Below are 12,500 nucleotides of genomic sequence, written 5' to 3'. Positions count from 1 at the left end.
AAACGTATTGTAATTGTCCTTTGCTTTCGGAATGTTTTGTGTTTTAACTGAGCTAGCTTCGGTTTTTGATCCAATTTGATAAGAATTATTTGTATAGGATGTTTTGCTTATATCTGAGTTTTCGGCTTGTTCTATTTGGGGCAACAACCCATCGTCCTGTTTGCTTTTATCGTCTGGCATTGTTTGTATTTCTGTTCGATTGATTATTTCCTCATTGGATTCAAACCTAACTCCACGGGTGTCAGGTGTTATATTGACCATATCTGACCGGTTTCTGACATCAGTGCGTAGATTGTTGTTGATGTTTTCAACATTTAAATTTGGGTCTGAGACGACTTCCTCAACTTTGTTTTTTGTTTCGGTTTGTTTGGAGGAAAATGGAACAATGTCATAATAAGTGGTTTTCTTCTTTTTGGGTTTAACTGTTATCTTGAACTGGCTGTTAAATGTCTTTAAAGAAGTATGAAACGTCTTTTTGGTGACTTTACTTTGAATGTTAGAGAATATTTCAGTTATACTCTCCGTTTTTGTTGACGGTGTTGTCAGTTTTTTCGTTCCAATCAAGGATTCAGTAGTTGATGTTATCTCCTTCATATTAGGGTTTAATAATTTGATTTCTTCAGAACTATTTATTGTACCTGTCGTGCTTCTTGAATTTTGAACTTTTCCAGAATTGCCGAAGTTGAGCTTCAGTTCATTTTTATGTCTAAGTCCCAAGTTTGTCGTCATTGTATGATTAAGAAGAAAATTTGATTTTACTCTTTTTCTTGTGACGTCTTCATAATTTAAGGTATTTTGGGGCTTCATTTCAATTAGATGAGAGCTTGGTGTAATAGAAACATATCTCCTCCCCGTTGATGAATCAACTGAGGGTGGGATGATATTCGTTAGGTCCTGCTGAAATTGTTTTGAGGCTGAAGGTTTGGTTGTGGATGTCTTCATGTTATTCCCTGCAACCGATTTTATATTTTGTTTTTTTTCACGGACAGGAATTTTTTCAACATTAGAATATCTTGTTGTATCTTGTTCTTGTTGTTTCTCAGATAATTTTTTATCATAATTACCAGAGACTCTACCATGATTCAAATGATTGATGAAATCTTTTGTCAATGAAATTTGTGGTGTGGTTGAAGTAAAGCCCCAATCTTGTTGAATGGATTTCGATACGTCTTCAATATCTTCTTTATACAATTGGGTCAACGTGATGTCGGTTTGAATTCTTTGTGGATTTCTATCTGGCCGCTGATTTTCCAATGTGAAATGATGGCCGTACGACGTACTGATAAGTGATGGATTTTTACTGGGCGAGGAGAACAACTTTGTCATCGGCTTAGTTCTATGGGAGTTGTCCTTAAAATAACGTGGCTGGTTTTGTTGGAAGGCTGAGTGACCGGTGACCACCCACTCTACAGGGGCTTGAGTCAAGTACTTTACAGCTTTCAGCTCCTTTATGGAATTGTACAACAGTTTTATATTATCAGGTCTCAATTTTTGCCAACTTGACGATATATGCGTTTTATTACCAATTTCTTGGTTAATAGTTTGGATATTACTTTTAGAATTTATCTCTTTTGTCTGCCAGGAGACGTCAATCTCAGGTACAATGTTACTTGTTTCATTGTTTTTAGCTGAACGTTCATGAGATTTATTTTGTGAATTCAATCTCTCAAGAGCGTTTTTGTCAAGGTTGTTTAAATTGTTTGTGGATTCCTTGATTATATTTGTTTTTCTCAAGAATGTATCTTTGGTCCTTGGAAATGATGGGATAGTTTCATTCCTGAAGTTGTCAGTTATATAATTTAGTTTTATTTTCGCCAAATTACGACCCATTTCAGTCATGTTGTTTTTGGATATGACAGGGTCTTTTATTATTTTTTGATGCGACTTTATAATTTTAGAATTGCGTCCATATTTTGTCTCAAAATCAGACTGTGGTGTTGTTATACTTTGGCGATTTTTAATAAATTGAGATTGTTTAAGACTACTGGTTGATCCAAATACAAATTGTCTCGATGGCTGAGTAAGTTTGATGCCGTTTTTCTTGACATACATTGAATTTAGCCGATTACTTTTTCCCCGAAGAATATTTTTAACCAGATTATCAAAACGATATTTACCTTTGTTGCCTCTTTTTGGCTTTTTAACGACCTGTGTGTCTACAGAAGTATCTTTTCCTCGTAGAGAACGAGAATAAGCTTGATTCTTAAGAACGTTTCTCATTGATAAATTGTGCATCTTACTATCATTTTGGGTTTTCTTGATATTTATGCTCAAATGTTGATTTCTGTCAGATGATTTCGTCAAACCTTTGTTCATACTGCTTGCAAAATATAACTTAAAGGTTTTTGGTTGATCTTGATTACTAAAAAATAACCGTTTAGTTGTTGGCAAATGCTCTGAAGAATTTGCTTTGGATAAAGGTTTTGACAGTTCTGAGGTATCGTCTGAAGACTTTGTCTGACGTCCTGTCAATGTAGTTGATGTTTTGGTCTGTTTGTTTTGTCTACGGTGTGAATATTTATTAGGATCACGATTGAGCATGGCGTCGTGGGACGGGCGTTGTGGAATCGATGGAAAATCAAAACTCTCTTTTCTATGGATTAATGTCTTCCAATTTGTAGAGTTCTTTTGATTTCCTTCCTCTTGGCGTTTGTCGACCTTTACCTTGATATTAATATTCTCTATATCCACCTCATAATTTACATTAAATTTGTTAGAAATAGTTATTTTGTCTTCAACACTTAAACCGGTCACATTCTTTCTATTTCCAGAAAATTTCTTGATAGAGCTTTTTCCATTATCTTTGTCTGTTATATTATGCACATCATTGGGGTTCACTCTATCTTTTCTGTAATCGTCAATTGCTTTGCCAGTGTATTTAATAAAATTTGAATATTTTTCATGTTTGGGTTTTGGCCTATCTGAATATTCCAGTTTTCTTGAAGATTTTGCTTGACCTCCAGAGACATTGGTAGACTGTGTTTCACCAATTCGATTGGACTTCACACCCGAGGCCGCAAGTTTGTTTGATTGTAAGCTATATCTTTGACCTTTACTGTTGAAGTCATTGGGTATTTCGTGTTGATTGTAAAACGCATAGGAAGGTTCTAGTTTATTGCTGAAGGCATCGGGTAGAGCCTGGTTACTATTAATGGCATCGGATACAGCATAGTTATTGTAAAACGTATCAGATGTTACACGTTTATTGTAGAGGGCATCATGTGTGACATGTTTCATTGGGAATTCACCAGATATTACACGTTTATCGTGGAAGACATTGTGTGTATCGTGTATATTGTTGACGGTATCCAGTGAGCTGTGTATATTTTGTGTTGGATAATACCACTGTCGTCTGGAATCACGGTAATTTTGATTGGATTTTATTTCTGTCATTTTATCCTTCAAACTTCCCATACCTTGTCTCTTCAAATTATGGAATTTCCTCCAACCATCAACTCTATTTTTGCTAACGGATTTTTTTCTGTGCGACACTCCACTCTCAGCGGATCCTTCCTGTTTTGATAAATGGTCTCCAGAATTTTGTGTGTTTACTGATAACCATTTTTTGTAATCCGCCTGCTTTCCTATGTTGACTTGTTTGAACCTTTCAAAAAAGGGCTTTTTTGTCGTGGATGTTTGAGGTCTGGAGGACGGTGCCTGGACGCATACAGTTCCATCCGTGCACAGAAATGACCAATCAAACACAAGCCTGAAATAAACCATAAAATGCAACATATTATTTATGGAGCGATTATAACTACGGGGTTATTACGTGGGCGGTGAAACCATCAACTCTTGGAGACAAAAGGAAATCTTTTTCACCAGTTAACTGCCGTACTCTGAAAAAAACATGTATTTAAAGATTTGGCCAGAAAACTTGTCTTTCAAATTTTGGATAGATTTAAATGACCCTGGTATTGAAAAAAAACAATCTGTCAAACCTGGGACTTCGCGGAAGTACCTGGTTTAAGAGTTTTAACCAATACGATTGAAAAGTGTTTAACATACTTGGTTTTATTGCGTTTTCTTTTGCCAATAGTTGTCTGGGAATGAATGTCCCCCGGTGAGTCCACTGTGCCGTCTTCAAGGTCAGTCACAAACCAATCCACCAAGGTCGTTGAGTGGTCCACAGTGTCGTAGTCATAGAAGAAAGCACTCATTTTGACTTTATCCTAGGAGATAAGTCAATATTATAGATTTATGTGAATTGATTCGGTCAACCAACGAATTTTTGTATGGACCTAAAAATGTCTTAAATCTCTCTTTAAAATGACTAAGAATTGTACGAAATAAGTTGTGAAATGCAATGCATTATATTTGGTGAAGACAAAAATTGTCAAAACATTAAGGGCTGTTTACTCCATTACACGACATCAAGGGAAAATGTATGAAATGAAAAAAAAAAGGTTTTAACAATTTTTCAAAGTTTTAGTGTAATCGTCCAAAAAAATCCCATAAAAGCAAGTTTGTTTTTTTGTTTTTTTTTTTTTTTTGTTATTTTGAATTTTTGTTTTGTTTTGTCTTTTTATTTTAGATTCACTAAAAAGGGGATATAATAATACACAAAGAACTTCGAATGTGTTTACAACTGTTATAAGACTTATTCTTGACCAGTATTTGGAGCCAATTCAATGTAAGACTATCGATACGTCTTGAAAATACCCAAAGACGAGAGACAAAACCGCTTCCTGGCCTTGAGAACAAATCATATAAATAGAGTTTAGCATTTCTTGGTATACCTAATCTCAAAAACAAAAGAGTAAGGGGAGATTTAATACAGTTGTTGAAGATATTTTACATCATAAACGACATAAATCCATCAATTTTGTTTACATTTTCCAAAATTGCATATATATCAGAGGAGACAATTAAAAGAATATAAACTCAGAAACCTAAAAAAAAAATAAAAAATTAAAATATACAGATTTAAAAGCATGAAGAAGACAAATTGAGATAAAAAACTAATCTTTAACCAAAAGTTTCTAATGGATTCACTTTATTTTGGATTTGATACTTCATTCATATTTCCTTCTCAATGCAATACGGGCAAAGAGTTCAAAGTTCATTTCTAACTGGGTTTAGCTTTATGTCAGTTGTTGCTTACATGTCTGGGCCATCGATCAAAGAGTACGGTGAGGATCATGTTGACGTCATTGTGGGGGAACGTGACGTCATTTCTGTTGTGGGTGAGTGGCCGATGGAATAAGAACACGTGGTCGTTGGCCCTCCATGTGGGAATATAATCGATACAATGATAGTGGTGGAGGGGGTGGAGGTGATGATTGTTATAAGGATAATAATAATGGTGATGGTGATGATGATATTGATGATGATGATGATGATGATGATGATGATGATGATGATGATGATGGTGAAGATGATGATGATGATGATGATGATGATGATGATGATGATGATGATGATGATGATGATGATGATGATGATGGTGGAGTTGATAAAATGGAAACGGATAAACGAATGAGACCATGTGTTAAGCAAATATTGTTTAACCTTCATTGTTAAATCTGTGATTACTACACCAGAGGTGGCTTGCAGCTTAAAGTTGCTCAGGGATACGATCTCTGGTCTCGTCACAAAAGTCAAGCGATATTAAGCGTGGTCAGTGAGCGGATAGAGTTTAGCACATCGTGGAAAAATCTGGTCCAGACATTGTACCCTCGGATAAGGCACTCAACACACATTAACCCACTCGACTCAGGTGTGAATAAACGGTACTTGGCTATATGCACTGAAAGATACTGTGACAGTGTTAGTACAAAAAGGACGGCTAACAGGCGACTGCTACTGTAAGAAAGGAAAATATGGTTTCATATGACCTGCTAGGCGATATATGAAACAGTGTATAGCGCATTGAACATGCTAAATCATTGAACTGCCCTTTATGAATGTTCATATATATAAAGACTAAATCATGTGAGTTCTCCTCAAAAGAAATAATATTATGACATTGACTCACTCAATCCTAGAGATTTTTGCTACTTTTCAAAATTGGAAAAAAATGTATTAAAACTGAGCATGTGCATAGGTAGTTTTATTCAACTACCACTAACAGGTAAAAACTAACAACATTAGCTTTGATACTACGCCTATAATTTTGTCTCATAAAAATGTAATAAATAGGCATGGGGTAAAAGTAACCCGGATATAGTCGGTGTTAGAGTTGAGTGAGTTGAACCAAATCTCATATTCTTTGGCTGAGAATTCAATTTTCAGCATGATGCTCAACCCGGTCTATTACTTCTTTGTGGTGATGTATCAGAAATTCCAACTTGCCTCATAATTCATTTCTAAGTGAAAAATTAGGGAGCAGGCACTGATATCAGATAAAGATCTCAAAAATTTGTATGAACCATTGGCAGACAAAGCAGAAAGAAAAATATAAGTTAAAAAAAAAAAACCATCCCCCAAAAAATCAGCCTGTCAGATTAATTTCTAATTTAATGCGATCTGGTCAATCGACGCGAAACAGTATTGTCGAGGGAAAGTTGATGCTGAAAACTGAATTAGTGACCCATCGTCTCAAGACGGTATTATGTCGGGATGAATAGCACTTCTAAGGGGGCAGTGTGGCTCAGCGGTACGGTCATTGCTTCGTACCCAAAAGGTACCGAGTTCGACTACCCGCCTCGTTGTGTGGCCTTGAGCAAGTCACCTAGCCCTAGCTCACGTTACGGCGCTGCACTGCGGCTGATGCCTGGGTTATTCCAGTATTCCCTTGGAATAGACCCTAGAGACAAATTTCCCCTGTGAGATGAATAATTGGAATTTATTTTGATAGTGAATTTGGAATCCGATGAATGAGAAATGGAAACTTTGAGTTGGTTTGCAATGTGATAAATGATCTTTACTCTCCTCCATAACAAATATAAATTATCCCCGCGTTTTATATTCGCAACTATGCATTCAATTTCCAGTGTGGTGTCCTTCTTCTTCTTCTTCTTCTTCTTCTTCTTCTTCTTCTTCTTCTTCTTCTTCTTCTTCTTCTTCTTCAGTCCTCATCCCACAGTGGGAATGGACCACCGATGAAACTTTTCCATCATCCTCTTCTGTCATTGGCCAGTCTTTCCATCTCCTGTCAGTGCATCCCAGACCTCTCCAGAAGGTCTCTCCTCCAGGTTGACCTAGGCCTTCCTTTTTTCCTCTTTCCGGATGGATTCCATTGCAGAGCTGTCCTTGTGATATTGTCCTTTGGTTTCCTCCACCCCGACATAATGCGGTTATGTGGTCTAGTGATTAGACCGAAGGGCTAGAGTTCAGGTGGTCGCTGGTTCGGATAAGTAAGTAAGTAAGTAAGTAAGTCTAGTGGTATGACACTCGCTTTCAGATCGCAAAGTACTGGGTTCGAGCAAGTTGAGTCCTTGGAGAAGGCTCTTTACTCACATTCTCTCACCATACTCAGGTGTAAAATGATTATCTGGCCGTTGACAGCGTTGTCTCTGTCGGAAAAAATTGTAATATCGCCAAACAGGCGTTATGTCTCGTTCTACATGTTACGTGATGCTGTTGGTCAGGGACACTTTCTAAAGCGCTTTGAGCACGTTTAGTGGATATTGGGCTATATAAAAGCTCATTTTAAAAATTACCGCTAAGAGACGGAGGGTCACATTTATAGATAAAATTTGAGACTTGTGTCAAATTTCTATGTTTTATTGAGGAGACTGAGATTCGTTTCTTAAGGACAATGGCTAAAATAATAACTCCATGCGTGACTATGTGGTCTTGTGGTATAACACTCGCGATCGGATCGGAAGGTCCAAGGTTTGAGTCCTGCTCTGATCTGCGCAAAGTTGAGTCTTTGGGGAAAAAAAAGGCTCTTAAATCACATCCTCTCACCATACTCAAGTGTAAAAAGAGTATCTAGTCGTTAACAGCGTGTGTCTGTCGGAAAAAAATGTAATATCGCCCTACTGGCGTTAAGTCATGACCTACATGATAAATTATGTTACTGTTAGTTAGTTATTCGCTTTGAGTACGTCTAGATCAAATTTCGTAATATAAATACTCAATTTTATTTTTAAAAATTCACTTTTCTGGTCATATTAACTTTAAAAGCCTCGGTTAAGCATCAGTTTCATCCTCATAATGCTAAAACCGTCTTGAGGCAATGGGTTGCATATGATGACACTGGAGGAAAAAAAACACAAACAAAAAACAAAACAAAACAAAAAAAACTAAAAAGGAAACAAAACAAGAAAAACAAAAAACAAAAAACAAAACAAACAAACAAAACAAAACCCAACAAAAATAAAACAACCCCCCCCCCCCACCCCCCTCCCCACAAAAAAAAAAATCCCCAACCCCCCAAAAAAAAAAAAAAACAAAAAAAAAAAAAAAAAAAAAAAAACAAATGAAAATCTTACCTCCCCAAGCCTGTGACGACAAGTCTCATGACGTAATCACATCCATCTCCACACTTTGTGTATACGTCTTCGGTTCGGCGATCTGCGTCACAGCACCGACCGTCGAACGTACGACCAGATGGGTTGTAAAACTCACGAAGCTTGATGGATAACACACCCCGACTTTCCCCTCTGCCTGCCTGAATGTTTTTAAGAATTGTAGAATTTGAATTTCTGGGACCCATAGCGTAGAAAATTGGAATATTATATCGATTTTTTACAGCATCACTGCTTTATTCGACCAAATAATATGATGAAAAATCTTTAGACTACGAATTCTGATTGGCGTTTTAGCTTGTTTTTTTGTTTTGTTATTTTGTTTGTTTGTTTGTTTGCTTTTTTGTTGTTTTCTTTTTGTTTTTGTTATTTTTTGGGTTTTGTTGTTGTTGTTGTTGTTGCTTTTGGGGGTAAACAAGGGATTTGATGCCTTGTTATCCGTGTTCATTATTATTATTATTATTATTATTATTATTATTATTATTATTATTATTATTATTATTATCATCATCATCATCATCATCATCATCATCATCATCATCATCATCATTATTATTATTATTATTATTATTATTATTATCATCATTATTATTATTACTATTATTATTATCATCATCATCATCGTCATCATCATCATCATCATCATCAGCGTCATTTTAATCCATTTTTGTTCAATGATTCAGAGCTTTTAGCAGTCATGTCTTCACGTATCTTTCAACCCAGGGCCGACAAATAACTAAGACTTGAGACATCAACAGTGTTATTCTAATAGCAAATAATTGGTCTATCTATACTTTGTTCTTAGCCATGAGTTCCAAAATCGATCCCGGTTTCTGCGGCATACAATGAGACGTAACAAAAAATTTAATAAAAATTGAGCTTTTATATAGAGCAATATCCACAAAAGTGCTCAAAGTGCTTTATAAAGCAACACGTAACATGTAGAACGAGACATGACGCCTGTTAGGCGATATTACAATTTTTTTTCCTACAGAAACAATGCTGTGTTAACGGCCAGGTACTCATTTTACACCTGAGTACGGTGAGAGAATATGAGGAAAAAGTCTTTTCAAAGGGCTCAACTATGCGCCCAGAGAGGGTCAAACCCAGGACCTTCCGATCCGAAAGCGAGTGTCATACCATTAGACTATATAGCCAAGCTTTTGTTTAAATAAAAATATATTTGCTGCAAAATATTAATGACAAATCTGAATTAAAGCTGCATCTATTACACAGATTAGAGAAATGGGATAAAAGGAGTTGAAAATAAAACATTTAAAGGTTTACCATAGTTGACTTCCACATTATGCAATCTTTTGAGCTTAAATGAGCAACATTAGATTAGCGTTTTATTCTCAGCAAAGCAAAGTTGGATCTGTTTTAAGCGACGTGCACTTATTTACAGGTCTGATAAACCAATCCATTAAGGGCTCATTGTTGTATTTAAAATCAAATTTTCATTTCATTAAACCTTTACATTCCTTGTGGAACATGGGGCTCCAACAGTCTCCACCGTATTCAGTTCTGTGTCTTCTTCTTCTTCTCTCCCCAGGACATTGCATTCAACTTCACACCTTTTTTCACAAAAAACTTCTCCTTCTTTCCATGTCTATGTTCCTTTATGTTTTCTTTGGCCATCAAAAAATGATGCAAAATATTGTCCATTACAACAATGTTGAAATAGAACCAAAATTTAATTCGGATGTCAGACCTAGATAATATGTACACTTCAGTTTTATGTCAAAGAGATGGGTATTGTCTAGAGGGATTTTCACCGTCAAGTCCGTATAAAAATCCAATCAACAAAAATCAAAAGACTTTGTTTTTTTTCCAAAATATGACTATTAAAATAGCCTTAAAATCAATTTGTTACTGTTTTTTTAGAGATCGCTTCATCTCTTTAGTTCTAAAAAATTAAATTTTTGACTTTTGGGTTTCAACCTGCGTGCACATATTTGCAGATCTGATAACCGAACGCAATTATGGGCTTAATTTAACATTGTAATGGACAATATTTTGCGTCGGCCTGATAGTATTTCCATTACAACCATTAACAATAATTTGGGTTATCAGACCTGCAAATAAGAAAACTTCGATGTCAAAGTTTATTTCTTTGTCTCCATAGATACTTACTACAACAGCAAACCAAATGAGAATATGAAGAAGAGAAGAAATCCTTTCCTTCATCTCTCTCCAGGCCAGAGAATCCACTCGTCATCCCTTTCCATCCACACCGTCCAAAAGTCACATCTATCACGGGGTTTAATATTGTTATTCAAATCATCCTTGACCTTTAAATTTTAACATGTGATATAAACATCGTTATCACAAAGAAATCACAATGATTAGAATCGAAAGAGTTCCAGAATCTTCCAGCGAGTTTCTGAATCTGTCAAGTTTTCCCACCGGCGCCAGTGAACTGTCTGTCGAATCGAAAGTAAGCTCAAGGGATGCGTTGCGAATGACAAAAACTATGACACACATGGTGTTAGCTTGATGACGTCATTTGGAAATTGCCTGTTGAATTGTATTTGAAATTTCACTCACCCTTGCACAAAAGAATTGCGATACTTGAACACTAATCAAAATCGACAAAATACCTTCAAACACTTTATAGACAAGAAAATGTTAATGCATACACAGTGGCACAATTTATACCGTATCCTGTAAAAATATTTTTGTAACTCAATCAATTTATAGGAAAAACTAAACGAATTGAAACAAAACTTTTAAAAGTCATGGCATGCAAACCATTGATGGCAAATTTTAGCCGAATGGTGGGGAAAATATATCAGCTATGCTTTTCTACAAGAGTCCCTAACTCAATATGAGTTAGAAATTGGAATTCGTAACGTGGAAGTGAATAGGTGCACAATTTTCCAACAAAGTAATAAAGATGAACTCCTGATTTTTTGTTATTACATGCCATGTCAGTTGCAGTAAAGATATAAATATCAAAATTGCCGTGCATTATGGGCAAGGATAGTTTGGGTTTTTTAAAAACTCTCAACTTTCATTGATATGGTCCTAAAATTGAGTGAGTTATTGCAAATTATCACGATGCGTTTTATTATTATTATTATTATTATTATTATTATTATTATTATTATTATTATTATTATTATTATTATTATTATTATTATTATTATTATTATTATTATTATTATTATCATTATTGTTATTATTAGTTTGGTGCAGGCGGTGTATTTGACCGACTAAATCCTCAAATTATCATGAACCCTTCAAAGATTGTATTTGTCAAATTAATTGATGCTTCCACCTTTGGTCATGTGACCTATTGTTGCTATTGACATGGAGGCCTTTTTTATAACTATTACTTGTAGTATGAGTCTCGGGTTATTCAATCAACAAACAATGCATTCACTATTGAAAATTTCGTCAATTGTCGTATATTTAATTAAGATTATTCGAATGAACATTGCAGTGGTTTTAATTTTGACTCGAAAATTGAAATAAAGTATGTTTTGCCCCTGATATCAATCGATAATCCTTATACCAACGACCCATGGCTACCGTAAGTAAGTTTACTTGCCCATCACCAGAAACAAACAGTCCCATAGATCATGAACATCATTTGCAATGTTAACATCCTTCTTAAGTGTATCATTGTGATAAAAACTCACTGACTGTGAAACTGACCAAGTTAACTGTTTGGTGTGTACTAATGGTAGCTATGGAAATAAGGAATGTCTGCCAGGCCTTTTAGTTGATTGAAAATAAATAAACGAAAGGACAGAATGGACTAAATGGCAGGAAATATTCTGATTGGTTAATTCTTGGTAATGCTCGAACCATCAAATGTTCAAATTTTAAAGGAACAAACTTTCCGCACTCACCCCCCCCCCCGCCCCCCCCCCCCCCCCCAAGCGATAGCCATATATTTTTTTTTCTCAGAGCAAGGAACTTGGTATAGAATTTTATAACACGAGAAGATAAAAAACGAAAGTAAATAAATATAAAAAGATAAGTGAATAAATATGAACCTTAATATAGCGCCTTTCCACAGATCTACTATGCCGAATTCGCTTTACAATGTTTTATATTTCAGTTCTATACAGTACT

General features: G+C 35.5%; 1 protein-coding gene across 1 annotated transcript in view; it reads right to left on the bottom strand.

Annotated features, from left to right (window-relative positions):
* The window catches only part of LOC144963757 (uncharacterized), an 18,122-nt gene that overhangs the window by 4,052 nt on the left and 1,570 nt on the right, over window positions 1-12,500 (bottom strand). Inside the window, exons 2-6 of the mRNA XM_078897699.1 lie at window positions 10,551-10,934; window positions 8,382-8,560; window positions 5,105-5,225; window positions 4,009-4,172; window positions 1-3,709 (exon numbers count right to left, since the gene is read on the bottom strand). The exon at window positions 1-3,709 is cut by the window's left edge and continues 1,862 nt beyond it. Of these exons, the coding sequence (XP_078753825.1) occupies window positions 1-3,709; window positions 4,009-4,172; window positions 5,105-5,225; window positions 8,382-8,560; window positions 10,551-10,604 (4,227 nt within the window). The 5' untranslated portion in view covers window positions 10,605-10,934. The remainder of the gene's footprint in view (window positions 3,710-4,008; window positions 4,173-5,104; window positions 5,226-8,381; window positions 8,561-10,550; window positions 10,935-12,500) is intronic.

Source organism: Berghia stephanieae, chromosome 2 (genome assembly GCF_034508935.2).
Source record: "Berghia stephanieae isolate SIO BIC M18660-M18661 chromosome 2, UCSD_Bste_1.3, whole genome shotgun sequence".
NCBI classification, from domain to species: Eukaryota; Metazoa; Mollusca; class Gastropoda; order Nudibranchia; family Aeolidiidae; genus Berghia; species Berghia stephanieae.
This window is presented reverse-complemented; position numbering and strand designations above follow the sequence as displayed.